General features: G+C 41.0%; 2 protein-coding genes across 2 annotated transcripts; both read right to left on the minus strand.

The window, feature by feature from the left end:
* Positions 1-2,957: 2,957 nt before the first annotated feature.
* thoc3 (THO complex 3) lies at positions 2,958-7,525 on the minus strand (the record flags this gene model as incomplete). The annotated part of the gene is made up of 6 exons (XM_083906324.1): positions 2,958-3,121; positions 3,377-3,477; positions 3,621-3,782; positions 4,788-4,992; positions 6,164-6,320; positions 7,346-7,525. The coding sequence occupies 6 exons, from the start codon at positions 7,523-7,525 to the stop codon at positions 2,958-2,960; spliced, it is 969 nt and encodes a 322-aa protein (XP_083762450.1).
* A 3,089-nt stretch (positions 7,526-10,614) lies between these two features.
* On the minus strand, positions 10,615-26,352 carry shtn3 (shootin 3; the record flags this gene model as incomplete). Its single annotated transcript, XM_083906111.1, has 16 exons — positions 10,615-10,750; positions 11,423-11,744; positions 12,896-13,025; positions 13,118-13,195; positions 14,728-14,831; positions 15,487-15,557; positions 15,904-16,078; positions 17,135-17,288; positions 17,380-17,526; positions 17,622-17,716; positions 18,228-18,309; positions 18,557-18,654; positions 18,766-18,946; positions 19,307-19,401; positions 24,244-24,304; positions 26,275-26,352. 16 exons carry the CDS (start codon positions 26,350-26,352, stop codon positions 10,615-10,617), a joined length of 2,007 nt encoding a protein of 668 aa, XP_083762237.1.
* Positions 26,353-27,416: the final 1,064 nt, after the last annotated feature.

The following is a 27,416-nucleotide window of genomic DNA, read 5'->3' on the forward strand; positions in this document are numbered from 1 at the left end:
TTCTGCCGTTCTGACTCATCGTGGGAGAAAGTAAAACACAAATACTGAGATGAAGAAAAATATCTGACTTTTTAAATGTTCTCATTTTATTTAATATTTATGTAGATTTAACGACAGAAATCACACATTCTTAGAGTCAAGACTTAATGAAGTATTCAATATGAAAAAGTCAGAAACCTGATCTGGTGACTGTTCTCAGGAGTGATTAAAGTACTAATAAAAATATATATATGTTGTATTTTTTTTTTGTCTGAGAAACAAATGTCAGATTCTGAGATAAAAGTCAAAATTGTCACTTTCTGACTAATCCCAGGGGAAAAAAGGTCATAATTCTGACTTTAAACTCTTTAGCTGTAATTCAGTTCAATAAATGACATAAAACATATAATATTTGACTTTTACCTGATGATGATGATGATGATGATGAAGACGTTCAGGTCATCTGGGCCGATGATGTCTGCTGTAGAAACTGATGCTGTCATTGTTTCAGTGACAGCATCAGTTATCACAAAGCAAACACACACACACACACACACACACACACACACACACACACACACAGCAAACACAGAACAGGTGCTGTCTGCTGCTCCATGTCACGCTAACATGGACGAAGTAGAAGAACAACAGGGAAAGAACAAAAGACGGTATTTGTTGTTGTACGACCGTGAACGGACCGTACCATTATTACATCATCGCTGAACAAAACTAACAGTAGTTAGCTTAGTGACGGCCATTTTGTCTTCTCCTACGAGGAAGAGCAGACCATGATGACAGACGTCGTCTTTCCAGGAAACACTTCATCATCATTTAATTTAATTTAATTTAATTTAAAGACGTGTGTGTGTGTGTGTGTGTGTATCATGAATTATACGTATGTTTTGAAGTCTTAGACTGAAGCAGCTTCAGCTCACGACGACACAAACACAGGATTTACTTAAAGACTCTGAAAGAATAAAAAAACCTGAGGATCAGACAAACTTAACTCTGAACAAACTCTTTAAGATCTTCAGGAAACTGGGAATCGAACCACAAACCAAACCATGTATTACAAGTCATTCTGTCGACCACATTTTAAATGAATTACAGAAAGTACTGCAGTACAAGTACAATATACGACTGTTTTAAGTGTATTTTGTTCTGTTTTGTTTATACATATACAAGTAAGTAAACGTAAAGTGAACACACACACATTCTTGTACTTGCTGCATACTGAGGACCAGCATTTCCACTTTATAAATCAACACAATTACAAATATCTACTTCATGAACGACATCTACAAAGAACTACTGGTTGCAGTACCATAAAATGTCTGCAGGTGGAGCCCCAGAGCAAAAAGGGCTGGAATTTTTTCTTTTTTTCTTTTTGGTCCAACATTTGACAAAACCATCATACTACAGTATGTCGTTCAAAATTTGAAAAAAAAAAGTTGATCCAAAATTTTTGGTCCAAAATTTGACAAAAACGCCATACGTTACTATGTCGTGCAAAATGTGAACAAATCTTTGACAAAAAAAATTTGGTCCAAAATTTTTCAAAAAAAATTTGGTCCAAAATTTTACAAAAAAAAATTGGTTCAAAATGTTTCAAAAAAAAAATTGGTCCAAAATTTTACAAAAAAAATTTGGTCCAAAATTTGTCCAAAACATTTTTGTCCAAAATTTTACAAAAAAAATTTGTCCAAAATGTTACAAAAAAAATTGGTCCAAAATTTTACAAAAAAAATTTGGTCCAAAATTGTACAAAAAAAATTTGGTCCAAAACTTTACAAAAAAAAATTGGTCCAAAATTTTACAAAAAAAATGTGGTCCAAAATTTGTCCAAAACATTTTTGTCCAAAATTTTACAAAAAAAATTTGTCCAAAATTTTACAAAAAAAATTGGTCCAAAATTTTACAAAAGAAATTTGGTCCAAAATTGTACAAAAAAAATTTGGTCCAAAACTTTACAAAAAAAATTCTGTCCAAAATTTTACATGTTTGTTTGTTCTTCTATGGCTCTGTTCACACACTTCCTGTTTCCTGGATAATGTAAAACTGGTACATTTAGTTAATGTGTACACACACACACACACACACGCACACGCACACACACACACACACACACACACACACACACACACACACACACACACACAGCTCATTGTTCTTTCCTGAGCTCTGATGCCCACCTGTGGCCCTCAGTGGTACTGCAGGTGAGCTTCAAACTGGGCTATAAAAGAAAATTCTTCTTTTTTTAACCAAACTATAAGAGATTAAATGAGTTTTAAATGATTAAAGATTCTCTGTTACCTCAATTAACCGAGAAAGCGATGAAAAGACGAAATAAATGATGAAAATAATCATTAAAACAAATTAATTCCGATAGAATGTCTATATTTTAACAATATCTGACAAATTATGGAAATTATGTTTATTTATTGTTAATCAGGGCAAAATATTTAGATTTGATTAATTTTTTCCTACTTTATTGTGATGATTTTCTCGCAAATTTATAAATCTGAGGTCACAGATTGATAAAAAAACATGGATTTATTAAAGTTGTCAAACTATAGCAGTAAATAAAGGAGCAAACGTGTGAATAACATTAACAATTCTGATGATTTTACTCCAAATTTACCTAGATTTAAGTGAAATGACTGTTTTCTACATGTGATTAAATAAAAGGTTGAAAACGTGATGTAAGACCCCTGAAAAACTGATATATTAACAAAAATCAAAGACCTGTAGCCTGTTTCTTCATTTAAATTGTAATAAAAAGAAATAAAAAAATGTGTCCAGACACAAAAACTTACAAAGAGACAGATTTTAATATAAAAAAAAAAAACTGGTGCTTATTTTACAAAAACATATGTATGTACACGAGGGAACAGCGTGTGAATGAAGCCGCAGCTTTAACGTTTGACGTTAGTTTTTACCGGGACAGAGGGTGGGCGTGGCCTTCAGTGGGCGTGGTCTCAGGAGTCGTTGGGGAGGCCGAACAGTTTGACCGTACCCGCCTCGCGGTTGTTGTCGTACTTGCCGTCCTTGTCGTCGCAGGCGTAGGCGAGCAGCGGCCGCTTGGGGTGCCAGGCCACGGTGAAGGTGGGCGAGTCGCACTGGACCTCCCACAGTTTCTCTCCTACAAAACACCAGACGTCACCACAGTCTCGTATATTACGCTAGTTTGAGGTTTTGACCCAAACAAGATCAATATCTGTGGTTTTAAGCACGAGAAACGACACCAAATCTCTCCCACACCAAACCCTTTAGAGTGACTGCTTGACAAACTTCAGTTTCCTGTTCAAAAAGTCTGTCTAACAGTGACATAAAGATGTTTAAAACACATTCTTATGATATATTCTTATGATAAACCCTGTGGTGGCGCTGCACTGACCTGTTTCCACCTCTGCGATGTCGATGAAGTGATCCTCGGAGGCCGAGGCCAACATTTTACCGTCGTGGCTGAAGCTCAGAGTCCTGACGGGCCAATCTAACCTGCAGCAAAACACATCATTAACACTCCTTTTCTTTGGTAATTGAATTTTTGGCCATTTAAATCACAGTAATTGTCCAATTTTGAACTTTATTATGATGGATTTTCATTGAAAATACAGTTTAAAACACAGAGAAAGACTGACCTGGAGAAGCAACGCACACACACCAGCTCCTCCACGTCCCACAGACTGACCAGAGCGTCTGCACTTCCTGTCGCAAAGTATTTCCCCGTCGGGTCAAACTTTATACAGATGCAGTTTGACGGGTGAGCGTTGATGGACTGAATCGGCTTCAGCTCTGGATAACTGTGAATAAAATCATAAACAAGCAGGTTATTGTGATGAAAACGCTGAAAAATGACAGAAAAAAGAACATATTCACATTTAAGAAGCTGAAAAATGACAGAAAGTAGAAAATATTCACATTTAAGACGCTGAAAAATGACAGAAACATGAAAATATTCACATTTAAGAAGCTGAAAAATGACAGAAACATGAAAATATTCACATTTAAGAAGCTGAAAAATGACAGAAACATGAAAATATTCACATTTAAGAAGCTGAAAAATGACAGAAACGTGAAAATATTCACATTTAAGAAGCTGAAAAATGACAGAAACATGAAAATATTCACATTTAAGAAGCTGAAAAATGACAGAAACGTAAAAATATTCACATTTAAGAAGCTGAAAAATGACAGAAACGGGAAAATATTCACATTTCAGAAGCTGAAAAATAACAGAAAGTTGAAAATATTCACATTTAAGAAGCTGAAAAATGACAGAAACGTGAAAATATTCACATTTAAGAAGCTGAAAAATGACAGAAACGTGAAAATATTCACATTTAAGAAGCTGAAAAATGACAGAAACGTGAAAATATTCACATTTAAGAAGCTGAAAAATGACAGAAACGTGAAAATATTCACATTTAAGAAGCTGAAAAATGACAGAAACGCGAAAATATTCACATTTAAGAAGCTGAAAAATGACAGAAACGTGAAAATATTCACATTTAAGAAGCTGAAAAATGACAGAAAAGTGAAAATATTCACATTTAAGAAGCTGAAAAATGACAGAAACGTGAAAATATTCACATTTAAGAAGCTGAAAAATGACAGAAAGGTGAAAATATTCACATTTAAGAAGCCGAGAAGTCATAAAAACAAACTTTCTCTGTCTTTTTCTTTCTCCGTCACCTTCCGTGTTCATTTCCTCTAACATCTCCCCCTCATCAGATCGTGTGTTTGTGAAACATCTTCTCATGAATATGTAAATCCTCTGGTGTGACGCTCGCTCGCTCTCTCCTCACCTCAGGATGTTGATGCATCCGTTGCCGTTGGTGAGGAAGAACATGTCGTTGTCGTTGTTCCACGAGATCTCGTTCACCTCGAACTTGAACTGCTCCTCCGCCCGGGAGCGGTGCGTCTTGGCGTCGATGAAGGTCACCACGTCGTCCTTGTTGCCCACGGCGATCGTCTGACCGTCGGGGCTCCAGCAGATGTTGATGTTTTCCCCTGAAAAGAGTCGATCATAGTGTTTAAACGTGCACATTTCAAATTTAAAACGCAGGTGTGTGTGTAAACTGTACGAATGAAATAATCGAATAAAAAAATCACAAGGTTGTAAATTGGTTGCCCTTTCGACGTCACCTGCACCAAACCCCATAGAGAAAATCAGCGATTTTATCTCGCAGTGACACAAAAGCTGCTGTTTCACCTCTGGGGATAGTTGCTAACGTTAGCATGCACGTATGACAACCAAAACTATCATTCTGCTTTATTATTGAGGCCATAGTAGCATGTTTTTTAACATATTAGCCTGTAATAAGCCTGTAGTACACAGCTCACTCTCCTACACAAAACCCCATAGAAGAAATCATCGATTTTAACATCACAGCACACAGGAGTTCACAGGAGTTGTTGATCCACTGCTGCCTCCATCGCCAACTTCAAACGTCTTATTTTGTCAATTCGGCTTTTAAAATTCTTTGTTCTGATAAACATCAGTGACACAAAGTGACCACACGAGGCAGCAGGAGACCAGCAGCTCCTGTATCGCCGTGAGCTAAAATCACTGATTTTCTCTATGGGGTTTGGTGTGGGAGAGTGAATGGTTTACAACACCTCTCACAAACAGTTTCTAGATGTAAAACGTGTCTAATAACAAGATAAAGTAGCACATATATGCTTCCTGAGCTATCTTATACAATTTTTTTATGTCCAAAACCTATTTTTCTATCGACAGCAGTGTTTTATGTCCTTAGGAATGATCGTGATTCTCAGTCAAGTCCAACCACACATCAAAAAACCTGAAAAATCAATGTTAAATTCAATTTTAATGACATTTATTTAATTTCCTCCTTGTGTTTAATATATACACCAACAACCGGGATTAAATCTTTAAATTTTTTTAACCAGATTTGACATCCACGACGCCAAAATCCACCAAAAGACGTGTCCTTTTTCTTTCACAGAGACGACAGGAAGCAGCAGTGAAGAGGCAGAGTGTCTCGTCACTCCGAGGCGTCATTCAGAGCCGCGTTAACTGTGAAAACGAGCATCGAGCGCCTGCTGTCCTCCGTCTGGACGAACGCTTGCGACGACAACCTCTGACGCGCGACTCTCTAACTCTCCGGTTTCCCTTTTTTTTTTTTTTTATTAAATAATCAGAAAACATCAAACTCACCTTTGGTGTTGACCGTGGCGATGCACTTGGTCGTGCGGACGTCCCATATGCGGATGGTCTTGTCTCCCGACGCGGTGACGAACAGGTCCGGGTTGGTCGGGTGCCAGCAGAGCTGATCCACGCTGTCGCCGTGACCTCTGTAGTTGTTCTCCTTCACCTGCAGGGGGCGACGACATTTTCAGACAGTTAGACATGGGTGAGAAAACCAGGCTCAGGATCCAGCCTCTCTCTGTTTGGACAACCTCAGCAGAGTCTTTAGCTCAACATTCTGTGAACCCTGCATGACTTACTTTAGCGCTCATGTGCTAGAGTTTTTAAAATGTCAGAAAAAAATATTGAAAATGTTGTTCCATGTTTCTAACAACACTTCTAAATGTATATACTTGTGTTTAAATACATGTTTAAATCTGGCAGGTGGTTCGGTAATTGACTAATCATTGATAAACCTAATAATCATAGCATATACACATATCAATAAATAAATACAGGAATAGATAAATAAATGCATAAATACAGGAATAAATAAATACATGTAAAGCATTTATTTATTTATGATATGTCAGGTTTCGTCCACCATAATTCTGTATCTCCCTCACTCCCTGTATATATGTATTTTCCGTCTTTCCTTTTAATATTCGTAGAATACCCAAAAGGTTGTTCATGAAGTAGTGTGTGTCAAATGCTTTATTGTACGTACGAAATTAAATTAAAAACAAACAAAACAACAACAAAATACTACTTTCCAGCACACTCTTGAATGTTATCTTTGTTTTTCTCCATTAATCTATTTAATATGACAGTCATATTAAACGCCGAATCAACCATCATCTAATTTTTCACTTTAATCATCGAGTGGTTGCGATGACAAAATTCTAATTACAATAAAAACTACATTTTAAGTCTAAAATATAGGCTTTTCTCAATGGGATTTGGTCACAAGTTGAACAAAACCACGTCTGTGACCGGTTACGTGTCCATAACTAGCATATGTAAATTAGCCGATGATTGCGTAGTGACACATTAGAGGTTATAATCACCGCTGTGATCAATTATTATTTGTAATAAAACTATTTGTTGTTGTTTTGAGTTCGGTAATATCGGAACCCCGCACACATCCATTCAGTCATTCATTGATTAGCCGTGCGGAGGCTAACGCTAGCACGCGTTGTCCCCGGGACTCACCAGTCGGTCTTTTTCCAGGATAAAAACACTCGCGGTTTTGTCGAACGATCCGGACGCGAGTCTCCGGCCGTCGCAGCTCCACGCCACCGAGTGGACTTTGGCGGAGTGAGCCGGGAATTCGCGACTTTTGCTGTTGTTTTTGAAACTCTCCTGCATCTCCTGGTAGTACTGCGACGCCATTTTTGAAACACTACGTCACACTCTGTGGGCGGAAGTAGACCAAAAAAAGAAAGCAGCCGGTGTCACGAGACAGCGCCATCTTGTGCTTCGGGGCGGAAACAGGAAACCTTTCTACCCTTTTTTTGTTTGTTTTTTTTCACAATAAATGTTAAATATTAAATCAAGATCGTTTATTTATGATACAAATCCCTTTATTACAACACAAACAATAACATTCATACTTTGTATTTACAGATCATATATTTTCTGTGTCCTTCACTTTGTTTATTAGTTTGAAACATGTGAATTAAACCAATATAGTGATATTTAAATTACAAAAATCCTCTTAAAATGTCTCTTAAATCATTAAAAACTAAAAACAGTTAGTGGTAATATTTGGCATCTGTAAACTAGTATTCAGATTTTGCTTTTGCTGCCACCAAGTGGCTAAAATAACACAATACAGGCTACATGTGGTGTATATACTCACATTTCTTAAGCTTTGTGTATATTATTTTTAACGTTTATATCTGTATTAGTTACAATACAATACATATATATAGTTTTTATTGTATAAACCAATATATGTACATAGTATTTGTAATGATTGGACAATAAACTGATGTTTTTTTATACACTTTATCGTACATAATAAAAGATTCTTCTTTTCATTCATGTTTTATGATCATTTTATTTGCGTTTATTGTATTTGCTAAATGAACAACACACGACGCTAGTTTTCCTTTGAATTGCAATTTATTTCAAGTGACGCTAAAATAAAAAAAAACTGGTTTTTATTTAAAAAACAAACAAACAAACAAACAAACCCATAACACTTCATTTATAATCCCACACACACGATATCAAACTCGAGGTTGTCGACGACAACGCGATCAACGCGGGAACGCAAAAAAAACCAACGCCGCGGGCTGAGAGCAGACCGAGCGAATCCTCGATATACAAGCGTCGTCTTCTTTAATGGCTCCGTTGAGTCGAGTTCACGCGCAGTGCTAACGTCGCGTCCTTACGTTAAAGTTTGCATCAGAGGAACCCGCTGCGTTCCATTTGTCAAGTCGGAACTCGGAATTTTTTCGCCGAACCGCTGCTACGTTTACGGTTAATCGCACTTTTGTCGCATCTGTTTCGCGGTAAATCAGTCGTACGCATAGTCACGTTTTTCTACGCAAAATGTCACGTAGGGCGTCGTCGTATTGCTATAGCTACTGTGAGTTTTTCGGTGGAAACCCTGAGTTCTGATGTAAATGGAACGCAGCAACGATTCACACACACATACAAGGACACAACAGAATGCACTTGTTACTGTAGTTTGCGTGATTTTATTTTTGTTTGCGTTATAATATAAATACAGGCCGGTGTGCGAAAGCGTCGTCGTACAAATGTGTAACTGTGTTTTGCATACTTTTGAAAAACGTGTGTCGGGACAGCGTTTGTACAGCGCGGAAGCTACGAAATAAAAGACGGGGGGGAAAATCGCTAGCTAACGAACGTGACGGTGAGCGTGTTGACGAGAAAATACGGTCGGGAATGCTGAGTTTAAGGTTTTCGCGAGTTATCGATTCGCCGTTTGGGCGAAATGTCGATCAGTGTTTCCCGAACTCCGGAAATGACGACGTTCTCGATCCGTTTTAACGATTTCTTTGTTAAATGGAGCAAAGAAACCACAGGATATCCACATTTAAGAAGCTGAAAAATCAAGAGAAACAACTAATTATTGAATAAAACGATTATGAAAACAGTTGTTGACGTACAGATCGTTGGCAGATGAGGGTTCGCGTTCCTCAACGTTCATTAAAATTGGAAGAAAAAAGGCATAAACTGTTAAATATACGTTGGACAAAGTTCGTAGAAGTAGAAGAAGACCTCACAACGTTCTGAAACTCAGAGAATAACGAGGAAAAATGCCGACTCAGCATTCCCAACTGAGTCCAAGCAGTCAAAGCAGGTGTTTATTTAAAGTTTCCGTGAACTGAAGCTACTTTTCTGACAAAAAAACTCAGAAAAGAAGGTGAGAAGAAGGTCCAGAGAAATCCAGGAAACTGGATCTGGAGAGGATCAGAAGGACTTTTTTTTAACAGTCAATTCCAGGAAAAACGTCAGATTCCGCGAAGGAACAACGGTGGAAGACATGTCGGACGGTGACAGTGGACTCTGACAGGAAGTGTCCGCCACGCGGAGGCAGGTGTTTGTGGACGGAGGTAGAAGAAGATCTCACGAAGCTCCTGGTTCCTCCAAAAAACGTCATCATCTCGTCGTCTTCTCGGACCCTGAAGGTTGCGTCGTTGTGATTTTTTTGTCTCGTGGATCCTGAGAACGTGCTAATCCATCCATCCATTAATTCATTAATCAACTAACGCAGTGTTACTATAAGAAGCTGATGAACGTAAACACCAGGTGGCGCCGTTCCCTAGACTAAAGTTACGCGAGTGTAAAAATCCGCGGCCGTACCGTTTTTCTAATATTCTGAGAGCAAACGTAGAAAAACGCAGACGCGTGCTTGTCTGTTTTGTTTTGTTTTGTTTTCGCATTTTCACAAAAAACTTATCGGAGCTATGGTGGTGGTGGGCGGAGCTAGGAGTTTGCGTTAAAAAAAAAGCGCTCCGTATTTTCCGATGAATGGTCACATGATGATGTGTGTGGTTCTATTCAGAATCAAGGCATATACTGTATATATATATTTATATATAGTTATGTTAAAGCAGTGGTTCCCAAAATATGGGTCGGGACCCCCAGATGGGTCACGGGAGATTTATTTTGGGACAAATTTCGTCCAAATATTTGTCCGAAATTAAGAGAGAGGTGGAGCCGCGGAAATGTTAGCATTAGTAGCATTTTTAGCAGCCGTTTGTAGATAAAAAAGCCAAAAACGATACAAAAGTTTAACGGATTCTCTCGCGTGAACGCGCCCTCAAAAATTTCACGTTCAGCGTTTTTTCGGACGCTTCTACGACGGCTGCTCGTGTCACGCTCGCGACAATTCATCTAAACTCACTACTCAAACGTGTGCTAACGCGGAGCGGGGGGAAAAAACGCCGGGAAATACGCGAAACGCAACTCGAAATAAACAAAGATCGCGATCGTCCGTTTCCATGTCAGCACTCGGCGTCGCCGCTGCCGCCGTTCAGCGGGGCAGCAGCGTTGGCATTAGCGTGTGCGTCATCACCGCTGTGGTCGACTCCGTTAGCATGGACGTTTTTCTCCGTCGCGTTTTTAGCGACCTCTGCGACACTGTTTGGAGACAAAAAAAGAGCATATTAGCATATATTTGTTTGTGTTTAAATACAAAAAACAACTAAAACGTGTGCATGTTTTTACTGTAAGTGGCCAGCAGAGGGCCACTAACCAGCTGTAGAAAGACTTGAGGTGGAAAAGTGTAAAAAGTATCGCGTATAACGAAATTTAAATGGTCAAATCTTCGATATCACGTGACCATATTAGACTTTATCTTAGTGCTTTTTTTAAAGGGTAATTCAAGCTTTGGTGTTAGCATTTTAGCTTGCTTTTAAGTGTCATTTTAGCTAAGTTTTCAGCTAGCACCGGTTTTGCTGTGTTTATATGTATCTTTGTTTTAATGCTAATCGGGCTATGTTTAAGCATCATTTTAGCCATTTTTAATTGTCATTTTAGCACCATGTCTTTAGCTTTATTTTAGCCGTGACTTAGCGTCATTTTAGCTTTGCGTTAGCGTCGTTTTTCAGTCGCGTGAATAACAGTCGTATTTTAGCTGTGACTTAGCGCCATTTTAGCTTTGCGTTAGTGTGGTTTGAGTCGTTTTTCAGTTGCGTGAATAACAGTCGTATTTTAGCTGTGACTTAGCATCATTTTAGCTTTGTGTTAGCGTCGTTTGAGTCGTTTTTCAGTTTGAGTTTGAGGTCATGTGATGTTGTTGTTTGTTTTCACCTGTCGATGACGCAGCCGTTGCTTAGCGGTGACTCAGCGTTTTCTCTCTCCGACAGCGAGCTGCACGATCGTCTCTCCTGCCACGATCCCGACTTGGATTCTCTGCCGGTGTCCGAGCTCTTCCTCCTCCTGGCCACCACGGGTCCCGGACCGGACCCCCGTCTCTCCGGACTGAACCTGGGCCCCGCGGGGTCGCAGGGGACGCTCAGCGACGCCGGACCCGCCGGACCAGCCGGGGCCTCGGGTTCTTTTCCCGAGTCGCTGCTGGTGCGTCCGCCGTTCAGGCTGTCGGAGGACGAGACGTGGCTCAGCTGGCCCTCGTCTGAGGACACAGAAGAAGATGATTTTATTTTATCGTTTTGGACTTTCACTCCAAGACTGAGACAAAATAATGACTTTTTAGCCTTTTTTTTCATTATTTACTTCTAATTTTTCCACCTCAGACTGTTTTAATCTTCTTTTTAAAGTCATGTGTGAGTCTGAATCGAGCGGCTGTGTTTAAATTCTGACACACGAGGTCGATCGATGACGGAAAAGCAGATAAAATCCATCGTCATCGTCGTCGTGTTTGTCCTTGTTTGTGTTTACAGTCTCGACACGAGTCAAACTTCTGACCTCAGTTAAAATCACGCGGTCGACGACACGACCTGACATAAACCTCAGATACAGAAGAGACTCCATCTTTGTGTTTACAGATTCAAAAACACAACTTTTTAATGGTTCATTTCCTGAATTTCAAAAATTCATTAAAATTATTCCTTTAGAGATTTGCAAATATTTTCAACGGATCCTTGTTCAGGGTGATGTCGACTATTATGATGGTGAATTTCAAGTCATTCCGAGATACTTTTTGTTTTGGAGAAGAAAGTCAGCTCACTGTCAAAGTGCATCAGGGCAAATGGATCTTTTCCTGAATTTCAAAAATTCGCTAAAATTATTCCTTAAGAGGTTTGCAAATATTTTCAACGGATCCTTGTTCAGGGTGATGTCGACTATTATGATGGTGAATTTCAAGTCATTCCGAGATACTTTTTGTTTTGGAGAAGAAAGTCAGCTCACTGTCAAAGTGCATCAGGGCAAATGGATCTTTTCCTGAATTTCAAAAATTCGCTAAAATTATTCCTTAAGAGGTTTGCAAATATTTTCGACGGATCCTTGTTTAGGGTGATGCCGACTATTATGATTGCAAATTTCAAGTAATTCCGAGATACTTTTTGTTTTCGAGAAGAAAGTCAGCTCACTGTCAAAGTGCATCAGGGCAAATGGATCATTTCCTCAATTTCAACAATTCATTAAAATTATTCCTTAAGAGATTTACAAATATTTTCAACAGATCCTTGTTCAGGGCGATGCCGACTATTATGATGGTGAATTTCAAATCATTCAGAGATACTTTTTGTTTTTGCTGATCAGCCGCTGCCTGATAAATCAGTGAAAATATAGTTTTATTGTCTCCTCCTCAGATGACTTTACCTCCAGATCCAGCTTCTCCAGCTTTGTTACGTCTTCGTCTCAGAATCACCTCCAGCTCAGTGTCCTTCTTCCCCGACGGCGACGGCCCCGACTCCTGAGAGCCGCGGCTCGGGCTCCTCTTCACCGTCTCCTGCACACACTTTAATTCATAAATATATTGTTATTATATATAATGTTCAATACTACAGATTAAACGCTGTACACTAAGAAGCTCATTTTTACCAGAATGCCTTTCAGCTCCTCCATGGCGCTCTCATGTGGCTTCACCTCAAAGGTCGATGGCGGTGGCGGCGGCGGTGGCTGGAAACGATCAAATATAGATATATATTTATATATATAAAAGTCACTTTACAGAAATACTTCTATGTTTCCATTTAAAAATGTTAATGACGACAATCTGCCTGGCTAGTGCCTGCCACTGTAAACAGGAAGTTGATTTTCCGTACGAATCATTTTTGAACAGCGTTTATTTTTATTTTAAATTCAGTCATTTTAGCTATGTGTTTAGCATAATATCATCTTAGATTTTAGCCTCACTTTTGCCATGTTTTAGTTTTATTTTAACCCTGTTTAAGTTTCATTTTAGCTTTGTGTTTAGCATCATTTCAGCTTAGCGTTTGGCATCACTATTGACATGTTTTGGCTTTGTTTTTAGCATCGTTTTAGCTTAGCTTTTAGCATCGCTTTTGCCACGTTTTAGTTTTAGCTCTGGTTTAGCATAATTTTAGCTTAGCTTTTAGCATAACTTTCCACGCTCATGTGACATAACAGTCACATGAGCGTGGAACGAACCAATCAGGAAGTGAATACGTTTTTGCCCTTTCACAATAAAACACTGCTCCCAGATTTCTCAAACAAGAAAACGAAGCTACTAACACGTAGTTTAGCTTTGTTTTAATGTAATTTCAGCTGTCGTTGAAGCATCGTTTTACTGGTGTTTTACAGTAATTTCAGGTCTGGTCTTAGTTGTATTTTAGCTTTGTTTTAGCATCACTTTAGTCGTGATTTAAGGGCCATTTTAGATGCGCTTATCGTGTTTATTTTGTGTCATAAAGTTAATTATCTGTCTCTTACGTATCAGTTTCCTGGGCTTGAAAATTGCCTCAGAGAACCTAGAACAGCAGGTTTTATTTCCATAGTGTTTAATTTACGCGTTTCTCAATAAAACATTCACGAAGACGTGTGGGGGCGTGGCCTCATTTTCTGAGTGAAACCTCTTTTAAAAACGTCATATTTCAGAGTAATGGTTCGTCCCAAAAGAGACGGAGAACAATAACACGAGGACGTTAAAATGATGTGTGTTAAGCTAATTAAACCTGAGCTGTGTGTGTGTGTGTGTGTGTGTGTGTGTGTGTGTGTGTGTGTGTGTGTGTGTGTGTGTGTGTGTGTGTGTGTGTGTGTGTGTGTGTGTGTGTTAGTCAGGGGGGAGGGGCTTGTCTCCTCCCCGGGGAGCGACTGTGGCATCACATCACAAGATTGATGCAAACATCAATATACTCACTTTCACTGCTGTTCTCTGTGGCAGCAGGAGGGAGGAGGAGGGAGGAGGAGGAGGATGAGGAGGAGGAGGAAGAAGAGGAAGAAGAGGAAGAGGAGGAGGAGGAGGAAGAGGAGGAGGAGGAGGAGGAATGGGAGCAGAGAAAAGAGAGTAATCAGCCTGAGAGACATCAGACTCCATTTCCAGGAAAAGGAGCATCACAGTGACAGTTGTTTTTAAATTAAAAGAGATATACAGCCCTCGTTGACCTTTGACCTCTGATTTTTAATGGACGTAAAAGAGCAGAAGTTTGTCCTGAAAGGTTAGTAAACGATAATATAAAAAGAAGCCTGACCTTAGTTTCCTGGCTCTTCACCGGCCGCAGGACGACGCCATGTTTGATCCTCTCCATCATCTCGTTCACCGCCTTCACCTTCACGTCGTTGGAGCCCTCAGACGCTGGACGGACAGTCAAATACACAGTCAGTGTACAAGTACACAGTGTATATAATACATATACATGAAGCCGTTTTGTTTGCTATAAAACCCGTTTGCGTTATTTACGCTGTCGTTATCTACATTTTAGCAATGTTTTAGCATCATTATAGCTTCCTTTTTAGCATAATTTCAACGGGTTTTGAATTTCAGTCATTTTAGCTTTGTGTTTAGCAACATTTTAGCTTAGATTTTAACATCACTTTTGCCATGTTTTAGTTTTATTTTAGCCCCGGTCAAGTTTCAATTTAGCTCTGTGTTTAGCGTCATTTTAGCTTAGCTTTTGGCATCACTTTTGCCATGTTTAAGCTTTGTTTTTAGCATAATTTTAGCTCTGTTTTATCATCATTTTAGCTTAGCTTTAGGCATCATTTTAGCTTAGCTTCTGGCATCACTTTTGCCACATTTTAGCATCATTTTAGCTTAGCTTTTGGCATAACTTTTGCCATGTTTAAGCTTTGTTTTTAGCATCATTCTAGCTTGGCTTTTACCATCACTTTTGTCATTTTTAATTTACTGTGCTTTTAGCATCACCTTAGCTGTGATTCAAAAACACAGCCAGTGTACTAGTATATAAATACATATGCGTTTCTTTTCTTGTCACATGACTGTCACTCACCTGGAGGTTGCTCCGCCTTCACAGGAACTTTGGCGCCTTTGGACGTTTTCCTCATGATGGCGATCAGGGAGCTACAGGGAAGACGGAGAATTGAGTAATCACTGAGAAATATCGTTTGATGAAGCTTGGAGCTTATATAATCAGAATTTGGCGCCCCCTAATGGCTACACAGTGAACCTTTTAATAGCTATCAATCCATATCTTGTTAGAAGCAGCAAAACTTCGGCAAAATGGCTGTTTCATCCAATATGGCCGCCTTCCTGTTGGGTTTAGGCGATGGGTCCAAGAGACTTTTTTGTAGATCTCATACTGACAGACATGTTCCCCAAATTTCACAAGTGTAGATTAAACCATTTGCGGGGGCTGTTTATTTTTATTTTACATAATAAACAACGACGTGGTGATGAACCTCCTCACCTGAGGGGGTTGCATCTCGATGGGGGAGGTGGGGGAGGAGGTGGAGGGGGAGGAGGCGGTGGAGGGGGTGGCTGCGGGGGCGGAGCAGGGGGAGGGGCCACCCCAGGTTCAGGGGGTGGGGGTTCTGTGCTGGTTGTCGTGGCGACCGTCTGCTGCGTCTCCTGGAGCTTGAGGACTGTGGGGAGAAAAGTTAAAAAAAAAAATTTAAAATACAGCGAAAAACTACAACATGACTGTTACTACTACTTCTGCTAGTACTAGTAGTACTTATATTTTGAGACCTATTTGCAACTGCACGTTTACGATGTCTGAAAACGTCCGTAGAGCTTCGCTAGTTAGTGACAGAAAAAAAACCGACGCCATTTTGGCGGGAAAATCGACGCTTAAGTGAAACGTAACTTTTACTTTTCTTACTTACGTTAAAGTGCGCATACGTTGTAACGTCTTACTGTATTTTGAGACACACAAAGACATTTAGAAAACCTCTATATTACTTTGACAGCTTCCCTTAACTGCCGATCGGGAAGCTGTGAACCTGGATGCTAACGTGATGCTAACTACGCTCTAACTAACTTAAGTATCTACCTACAGTAACGACGGCAGGAGACATTTACCTAAATATCAACTTAACGAACAACACATGTCTATTTTGGGGTGACTTTCAAGGACTTTCATGGACATGTTTCTTGAAATTCACAAACTTTCAAGGATTTCAAGGACCAATGGAAACCCTGAAGGACCTAACGACGGCAGGAGACATTTACCTAAATATCAACTTAATAAACAACACTTTCAATAACCCATGTCTATTTAGGGCGACTTTCAAGGACTTTCATGGACATGTTTCTTGAAATTAACTTTCAAGGATTTCAAGGACCCACGGCAGCCCTGGTAAGCGTTCTCTGGAGCAGAATGAGGGAAGTTATATGAGAAAGCTGAAGATGCAGGTCAACCCAGACATTATTGTGACATATTTTATATATATATGTGTATATAAATATATATAAGATGAATCCATGATGAAGATAATTAGTATTTGTAGATCTGTATCTTCTTTTTAAAAGAGAGGATACAGAAAACACAGGAACAAAGCAGAGGCTTTGTTCACATTTTAAGTGAACACCTGCTAAACCAATCAGAAAGGAGTCTTTTCTGTTGCCATGCCAGCTGTGTCCTGCTTTTTAAATCCCTGTGTGTGTGTGTGTGTGTGTGTGCATGTGTGTCTGCCCACCGCGGCTCTCCAGCTCCTGGTTCTTCCTCTCCGCCTGCTCCAGTCGTCCCTCCGCCTCCTTCCTCTCCACCTCCAGCAGCTCCAGCTGCCTCTGCAGAGCCTCCAGCTGCTCCTTCACGCTGCTCTGCTGCAGCTGGGCCTCCAGACTCTGCACCTACACACACACACACACACACACACACGGTGTTGTAGACCTAATACTATCTGTTAAACCGCGCGGTGACCGTCTCTCAAATGGTTCAAACCTTCTGCTGATGCTGCAGACGCTCCTCCTCCAGGGTTTTGGTGGCGGCGGCGGCGTCCTCCAGAGCCTTCAGCAGCTGAATGCTGGGCTCGGCGTTCTGCAGCAGCAGCATGCTCTGCCTGTTAGCCTCCTTCTGCTTCACCAGCATCTGCAGGAGGAGATGCGAACGCACACATGTGTGTTTTAATTCCTGCAGGTTCTTCACTGTGCAGGACAGTGAACGCCTCTCAGAGCAGGCGTTACCTCGTGTGCGAACGTCTCAGCGGTGACTCTGAGGTTCTGCTCCAGGTCCAGCTGGTCCTTCATCCCCTCGTACTCTTGAGCTGCCATCGTCGACACTTCAGACACACAAAGACACTTAACACTCATTTTAAGTCAAATTTACAAGGTCCGAAATGCTAAATAACCAAGTTAGCATGTGTATTAGCAAGCACCTGTCAAACTTGGTGGTTTAATGCTAATATTAGCATGTTAAAATGTAGGTTAGCAAGTAAAATAACACCAACCAATGTTTTAGCTTGTGGAGTGCGCTATCCAAAACTGTTTCATGCTAATATTAGCATGTTAAAATGTAGGTTAGCAAGTAAAATAGCACCAACCAATGTTTTAGCTTGTTGAGCATGCTATCCAAAACAGCCTCAGGCTAGTGTTAGCAAGCTGCCTCATGATTTATACATCATTATGTTACGTCATGTTAGCGTAAACGGTACGGCTACATTGTTTCAGGTTAGCAGCGTGTTAATATGATAACGCAATGATGAAACAAAAAGTGAAACCTGAGCATTTTTTACTGCCCCCTGATGGCTAGAGTAATAGTGTAGCATCCATTAGCTTTTCTGCGTGACTCACCTCTGTTGAATCTCTTGATGGTTTTGGTTTGCTGCTCGACAGTTTCACGAAGCTCCTTCATCGCTGCTTGGTCTTTCTCCGACTGCACACGGTGAAATAAAAATGATTAGCATTATTAGCATTATTATTTTTCCTGCTGTGCCTCATGAGCTACAGGCTGCTACGATTGAAAATCACAACCTTTTTTGCATTGAATTTTCTCACCCGTAAACAAGTCTGATCGTTGTACTTTGTCCAAACACAGCTTTTAAAGCCAAACACGACACCCAGAATATTAACCTTCCTATATTTAGGATGATATTTCGCAATGTTGTGGATGTTCTCCTCACCTGGACGGTTAGCTCTTCTATCCGTCTCTGCTGGTCGTGAATCTGACAAACAAAATTCTTCTTCTCCTCCAACAGGCCGTTCACCGTCTCCCTCAGCTCTGATGATTTAAAACAGAGAGAAGTTCATTCTCTGCTTTACCTTTTCTGTTGGAAACACTGGACGGGCGTTGGCATTAGCACTAGCCTCGGGGAAAAATTGCGCGCTGTACCTTTAACCTGCTGCTGATACTGTACGAAGGTGTCGGGGCTGCCGCTGTCGACACATTCCGCGGTTTCCGCGTCGGCGTCCGTCTCCGGCGCGATGCAGTCGGAGATGCTAGGCAGCAGCTCGTCCAGACTCGGCCGTGACGACAGGCTCAGGTACTTCAACTTCCTGTTCTCGCAGTTGAGCTGGAGGTCAAAGGTTACAAGCGTTTAAAAAAAGATCATGTTTAAGGAACATATTCTGAATTTTTCCTGGCACTGACAGTGTGTTTGACTCACGTATCAGGCTAAATTAGCGTTCTAATCCCTTATTGATATTCATATAAGAGCACAAATCAAATATTTATGTCTTTTATGAGCGTCTGAATGTTACTTAAGCACACCGTTTCTGCTGTGGAGGCAAAAACAGACGATGGTCGTCAAATTTTAGCGCTCTACTCCGTTCCCCTGCTAATGCCAGCTGCACCCTCATGATGCTAATGCTATAGCATTGATTATTGATCGTTTGTGTGTGTGTGTGTGTGTGTGTGTGTGTGTGTGTTAGACCTTTGTGGCCAAGGCCTCTGCATTCTCCCTGCACGACTTCTCGATCTCCAGCTGAGTCTGCAGAACGCTCACCTCCTCAATCACCATCTGAGACACTGAGAGACACAGAGAGACACACATTAGGCTGACCACTGCAGTGCCCGTCCAAAATGGGCCCCTTTTTATGGGGACAAAATCTCACATTTCAACCGGAAATCGCTTGCATTTCTTATCCAGACAACACCCAAGTGGACACCTCACACACGGGTGTCCTAGTGGCGACGATACCAACACTGGCTGGTACTGTCGCCTCACAGCAAGACCCCTTTGGAACCCGGTCTAAAGGGGTCCAAAGACCCTCTCTTGGACCCTCTGTCCGGGTCTTTCTGTGTGGAGTTTGCATGTTCTCCCCATGTGTGGGTCATCATCCTACCATCCCAAAACATCCATCCATCCATCCATCCATCATCTACCGCTTTATCCTTCACCGGAGGCTCGCGGGGGGTGCTGTGCCTATCTCAGCTGACACTGGGCGATAGGCGGGGTCACACCCTGGACAGTTCGCCAGGCCATCGCAGGGCCACATATGGAGACAAACAACCATTCACTCACACTCTCACACCTACGGTCAATTTAGAGTGACCAATTCACCTAATCCCCATATCGCATGTTAGGAAGCTGGAGAACCCGGAGAAAACCCATGAGAACATGCAAACTCCTTGCAGAAAGACCCTTGTTCCACAGTTGTTCCAAACGGGGCTCGAACCCAGGAACCCGGGTCTTCTTGCTGCAGAGGCAAGAGTGCTAACCACTACACCAAAGCGTGGGCCCAAAAAAAAATCCAAAAACATCCAGAGGGTAATTAGATGTTAGATTCTAGAGTGACCATAGGTGCACCGTACGACAGCTGGAATCGGCTCCACTCTCCGAAATGACCCTCAGGTGGAGTGTAAACCCGTAGAAGATGGATGGATGTACAACGCTCAAACAAAACAAGTGGTTAGAATTCTCTGCTATTGGAACAAAATGCGAGGTTCTCTTTCAGAATCTCTCGGGGGTCGCAACTGCGGACGATCGGCATGCTCGATTTGGCAATTGAGACGGATGTCCTTCAAAATGCAACCCTCCCATTTATCTGGGCCTTCTTGATCCGGCACTAGTGTACCCTGGATGTGGACCCCCCTGTGGTTAGGAGCCCAATTCCCTTCCTCTTGGCCAGCCTAAAAAGTGAAGGGACAATGGGGATTGGGTTCCTTTGCTCAGGGATTCCCCAGACCCTGACCTGACGGGTAATCCCCCGCTAATTCCATTCGACTCAGGCGAGTATGAGCCAGTGTTTTCCTCACTGCCTCCACCTCTCTGTCTTCATTGATTGTTTCTCGCGTTGCCACGGTGACCCCGTCATGTTCAGGACTCAGCAGGAAGCTCCTGCTAACACATGCCTCATCCATTAACAACAGGGTCCCCTTCCTGAGTCGATGTACAAAGCTCTCTGAAATGAGATTATCTGCTCTTCACTTTCACAGCCCAGGGAAAGGATTCCTTCCTTCGTGTTCTTCCTGCCCTCAAACGCTGCCGAGGCCGTGACTCGACAACAGCTCGGGTGTTTATCAAGTTCTCTGTTTCTACACAGCTGATCAAGACCAGAGAGTCTTTTGCCAACTGCGTATAAAACGAGACAATCTCGTTTGAGAAGGAACTCCCTGTTGGGCTACCAGGAAAGAATCACGTGGTACAGCGGTATGTTTGGCCTGGAATGGACTAGTTACCTGTACAGGGAGAACCCCACTTTTTCAGACGTCCTGATGATGCTCATGGACGTTCTCTGAAGATCTTGTGAGAAACGAGAGGATGACGGGAAGGAGAAAAGGCTTCTGGGTCTATTTTTAACTGCCTGCTTCCATGTTTTATGCCTCTGAATGAGCTTCAGTGATGTGATTGGCTCTGACCGACGCTTCAACCCTCGCGCCGCGGCGGATTGTTCTCCGCTTGGCTGCACCAGAGTTCATCTTCATCTCTGAGGGTCAGACGTGAGAGTGTGCTTCCTTCTCCACAATCACATATACGACACTCAGGGTTCCCACACCTTGGTTTAACATCAAATTCAAGGACTTTCCAGGACCTATTCCCTGAAATTCCAGGACAGAATGTGCTGAGGACAACTTGTAAGAGCTCGTCTTCGTCCATGATGGCGTCCACTTTGATTGATTTGCAGCAACGCTCTGTATCTGGACAAGTGATTGTCCCAATCCCTACTTTCAAGGGCCTTGAAAGTTGTTTATTTTCAAATTCACAAGGATTTCAAGGACCTTTGGGAACCCTGGAGAGCACAACCTAAATATCAACTTCTGACTTTCAATGACCTACTGTATGTCTATTTCCAAAACCTTTAAGGGCCTTGAATTGATTTTGTCAAATTCACAAACTTTCAAGGACCCAGGGCACATTGGCAGCCAGAGACATTTACCTACATATCAACTGAACTTCTTTACTGCGCAAAATTCAAGCACCACTTTCAATGACCCATGTCTATTAAGGGTGATTTCCAGAAATGTTCAAGGTCCTTGGATTTTTTTTTCAAATTGACAAACTTTCAAGGATTTCAAGGACCCATGGATAATTTCTTGTACAATATTCAAGCACTTTCAATGACTCATGTCTATTTTCAAAATCTTTCAAGGACCTTCACAACAGTTTGTGAATTTTTGAAAATTCACAAACTTTCAAGGATTTCAAGGACCCATAGGAGCCCTGTACAAAGGGTTAGGTGGACTGAAATGTAGTAGAAGCAGATAAACAGGCTTTAGAATAACACACACACTCACACACACACACAGACACACACACACACACACACACACACACACACACACACACACACACACACACACACACACACACACACACACTCGTCCTTCCCCCATTTTCTGCTGCTGAATAATTCACGTCAGGACTCTTTAATAATGAACAGGACTAAGATGATGAGAGCGGCTGCTGTTCTCTCTGAGGAGACGAATGAATGAATAAATGAGTGAGTGAATAAAAGACGTCAGTGACTCAGTGACTGTTAAAGCATCACCGTCTGTTTCTGCTGACTCACAGGATTCTGTCAGTTTCTGCTGACGCATTTTGTATCTTTAAACCAAAGATATGGATCATTTCCTGATTTTCAAAAATTCATATAAATTATTCCTTAAGAGATTTGCAAATATTTTCAACAGATCCTTGTTCAGGGCTATGCCGACTATTATGATGGTAAATTTCAAGTCATTCCGAGATACTTTTTGTTTTTGAGAAGAAAGTCAGCTCACTGTCAAAGTGCATCAGGGCAAATGGATCATTTCCTCAATTTCAAAAATTCGCTAAAATTATTCCTTAAGAGGTTTGCAAATATTTTCAACAGATCCTTGTTCAGGGCGATGTCGACTATTATGATCGTAAATTTAAAGTCATTCCGAGATACTTTTTTTTTTTTTTTTACTGATGAGCCTGGTACAGCTTGATAAATCAGTGAAAATTAAAATTCCTCCAAAAAATGTGAAAATCAATGCACACCATCAGGTCAGGCTCAACTCATATCCAAAGTCTTAGGGCAATCTGACTCACGGTCAGCGAGATACGCCTGTCACAGACAGACACTGACTTTTTGCCACATTTGTCACTTAAAATGTCCTATTTTAGTTGTTTTGAACTAAATATTTAAATAAACAGATGTGTATATATATATATATATATCTCCTGATGAACGAGGCGTGGAGCAGCTCTTACCTACGAGGACGGTCATGACGGACGTCAGCGTCAGTGAATTCACGATCACACGTCTGTATCTGCCAAAAAAAAACCACTCCTGCTTCTGCTTCTGCTGCTACGATCGACTAAATAACCTCAGGCTGTCGTCATGGAAACGCTCAAACCCCCACGCAGAGGACGAGGTGTCGGCGACGACGGCGACACAGGTGAGGAGGAAGTGAGAGGTGAGAGGGTGAGGAGGTGAGGGAGGTGTCAGCTGTCTGTGAGGCTGATATTTGAAACCTCGCTCGTGTCATTTAACCTCGCAGACTTTTAACCTTTTAAAGGAATAAATGTTTTTGTCAATGAGCGCTGATCCAGAGACATCCACGCAGCAGATCAAGTGATTCTGTGGAGCACGAGTCAGCGCGTTTAAAGCTTTCAGCCATCGTTTAACTGAGTCATTCACTGTATATTATTATTATTTTCTGTCTTGTCTTGTATTTCTGAGTGTTTTCTATTCATTTAGACCTCGAGTTCTGCAGAAAACTGAGATAAATTGACTTTAAAAAAGGACTTAATTTTGGGTTAAAGTCAAATTTCTGTCCATATCTGGGCTGTGTGAACAGTCGTAGTGATTTTCTAATGCATGAATCAGCACTTTTAAAGCTTTACTGTGAAATGTCCATCTTTTAACTGAATAATTCACTGTAAATTACTTCTTTACACTTGTTTTCTGTCTTTTCTTGTATATCCGAGTGTTTTCTCTTCATTTAGACCCTGAGTTCTGCAGAAAACTGAGATAAACTGACTTAAAAAAGACTACAAGTTTAAAAAATAATGTAATTTTTAGTTGATTTCTTATATCTATGTATGCATATTTGTCTCTTTTCTTGTATTTTTCAGTGTTTTCTATTCATTTGGACCTTGTTTCTTGCAAAAAAACCCAAGATAAAATTACTTAAAAAAGACTCAAATTTAATATAAATATATAGAGTCAGCACTTTTAAAGCTTTCATCCATCGTTTAACTGAGTAAACTTGTATTTCTGAGTGTTTTTATTCATGTTTTCTGCAGAAAACTGAGATAAATCCACTGAAATGTACTCTTATTGTCATAGAAATACATATTTTTAGTTGTTAATTCATACTTCTGTCCGTGGAGGAGTTAGTTAGGAAGGAAGGAAGGAAGGAAGGAAGGAAGGAAGGAAGGAAGGGAGCAGGACTCACCTCTCTTGATGTGTTTGAGTTGTCGCTCGGCTTCATCTCGCTCCTCCGTCAGTCTGTTACACTGAGAGAATAAAGACATAAAGGACATTTATATGAAGGACGTTCTTAACCCTCGGTCTGTTTTTAACGTTACTAAATATTATTTATCATAAATTGCTCGTCCAGTCGTGAGGAGAACGTGGTTTTGTGAGGACAAAAGGACGGGAAAACTAACAAAAATGCTCTTCAAACAGTGGATATTTTATCTGAGTCCAGATTCACTGACAGTGAATGCATCACTTGAACAGGAAGCCTTTGTTTTTCGTCTCCCAGGAAAATAATCCAGGACAAATGGAGGTTTCTGGGAGATAATCTGAAGATTTTTGTGAAAATGTTGCCCGACAGCTCATCACTTCTGATAATGGACTCTCTCTTTTGTTTTTTATAACGTTATGTAGGACGTCTGCTGCTGCACTTCTGATGGACGTGTCCCAGACGTGCTATATTTAGCTTCTGCGGAGACGTCTCGTTTGGACGTCTGAGGAGAAGCTTGCTCAACGGCAGCAGCAGCAGCAGATGGAAACACATAAGATGTCGACACATTTGCTTCCAGGTTAAACAAAGATGAAATAAAATAAATATAAAACAAGTGAAAATCTGTCACCGCTAGAAGAAGAGAGCGACACGCCGAGTTAGCGAGAGTGTCGCCCAAAAGCCGGTTGGGCTAACCCTTGGCTAACCACCAATGGATTTAAACGTTTTATTTCCAGCAGATTAATCGTCAAGAGTTGTTAAAAGCAAATTAGTGGTCATTGTTTATGTCAGAACCTGCTAGCTGCTAACGTCGTACAGCTATATGCTACATCATTTGACTAAAGCACCTGCTAGCATCTGCCGACAGGAGCTGCAACTGTCAAACACTCATACCGCAGCTTTTAAGAAAAATAGCCTGTTAACGTCAAACACTCACATGGCGCGTATGGCTAAAGTAGCCGCTAACGCCCGACACTGACGTCACAGCGTTTGGCAACAGTAGCAGCTAACGGTAAACACCAGTACAACAGCATTTTACTAAAGTAGCTGCGATATCACATCGATTGAATAAAGCTGCTGCTACGCTATAGCATTTGGCTACAGTAGCTTCTAATGTTAAAAAACAACAGTCATACGCAGCATTTCACTAAATTAGCTGCTAGCGTCCAACACTGATGCTACAGCATCTAGCTACAGGAGCTACTAACATCAAACAGCAATAACACCGCATTTTACTAAATTAGCTGCTAGCGTCCAACACAGATATAAGGCATCGAGCTACAGTAGCTGCTAACACCACACACAGACAGACAACAATACCACAGCATTTGACTAAATTAGCTGCTAACGTCATACACAGATGCTATGGCATCTTGCTACGATAGCCGCTAACGTCAAACAGCGATACAGCAAGATTTGAATAGCGTAGCTGCTAACGACACACACACACACAAAAACATCAGTGTGTGGCTTTTATAGCTGCTAACATCTTTCACTCATGCTACATTGCTATCATTGCTACAGTGGCTGCTAGCTTGACTCTGGACTGTAGCGCCCTCTTTGGTGACACTCATTTAAAACACCCATTAATAACAGAAGATTAATGGACACAAGTAAAATATTATTGATTACCTTCATAGGAAATGATGCTTAAATGTAAATGTTTGATAATAATTCTCATTATTTGACATTTTGACGTCACCTTCTTCACTCTGACGTCATTTGTCTTTAATAAAAATGCATAAAATAAACATTTAGAGGCAGAAACTCGGTGATAAAAGCAGCAGAAGACGCTTAAATGAGAAGATAATAAAATGAATGGGTGAATTCTTCGCTTAAATGGCGAGAGGGTTTTTAGGGAGGGGTCGGCGTCTTTGATCAGGGCTACAATGAAGCCGGTGCGCGAGACACGGCGTGCAACCGTGGGACACACGAGCACGTGAACGCGTCACACTCATTATTATAATAAGAATAATACTATTATTATGATATATATGTGTGTGTGTGTGTGTGTCTCACCTCCGTGTGCATGTGTGTGTCCTCCTCACTGTCCTCCATCTGCGCGGATGAAGATGACGATGAAGAGCACGGTAGCATTTTCCACGAGCACGTGACTCAAAGAAATATGAGTAAAATAAAAACAAACAAACAAACAAACAAACAGTGATGTGTTTCAGTTTCAGCGGCTCATGTTTCCGTTTGTCCTTTTTCTGTTTCCCGAGCACATGGAGAAAGACGAGAGGATGACGATGATGATGATGATGACGATGATGAAGCTGCTGGTGCTGATGCTGCAGCCGGCGAACACGAGGCTCCTCCCCCTTTCACTGACAGCATCCTCTGACTCCTCCTCTTCCTCTCTGCTGCAGACACGTTCCGAGAATTTAAAGGCTTCAGCCCAAAAAAACCACAGGAAATCTTCATCCTCAAATCTTCCTCATCCTCAAATCTTCCTCATCCCTTCACCTCACAGATTATTATCATACGGATTATATAAAGTTTGCATTTACAGGTAAAGCCTGAAGATTAAAACCCTTTTCTAAATGTCGTGTATTGTGAGGCTGCTCTGGACACAGAGGTGTGAAAGAACTGTCCTACACTGACACCTAGAGGCCACACTGTGCAACTACAGTTTTTAAATGAATAAATGTGAATTTCATGAAGAAAACAATAAGATCTACCTTGAAAAGTAGTTATTGTTTAAAAATACTACTACTACTACCATTACTACAACTACTACTACCATTACTACTACTACTACTACTACCATTACTACAACTACTACTACTACTACCTCTACTACTTCAATTACTACTACTACTTCCATTACTACTACTACCTCCACTACTACTGCGAACATTACTACTACTAGTTTGACTACCATTACTACTACAACTACTACCATTACCACCACCACCACTACTACTACCATTAGTACCCTACTATCTACTAATATTACTACTACTGCTGCTACTACCATTACTACCCTATTACCTCTACTATTATTACTAATACTGCTACTACTACTACTACTACGACTACTACTACTGCTGCTTATACTACCGCTACTACCACTACTACCACTACCATTAGTACCCTACTACCTCTACTAATGTTACTACTACTACTACCATTACTACCCTAGGGTAGTAATGGTAGTA

This window comes from Microchirus variegatus (assembly GCF_963457635.1).
Source record: "Microchirus variegatus genome assembly, chromosome: 19".
NCBI lineage: Eukaryota > Metazoa > Chordata > Actinopteri > Pleuronectiformes > Soleidae > Microchirus > Microchirus variegatus.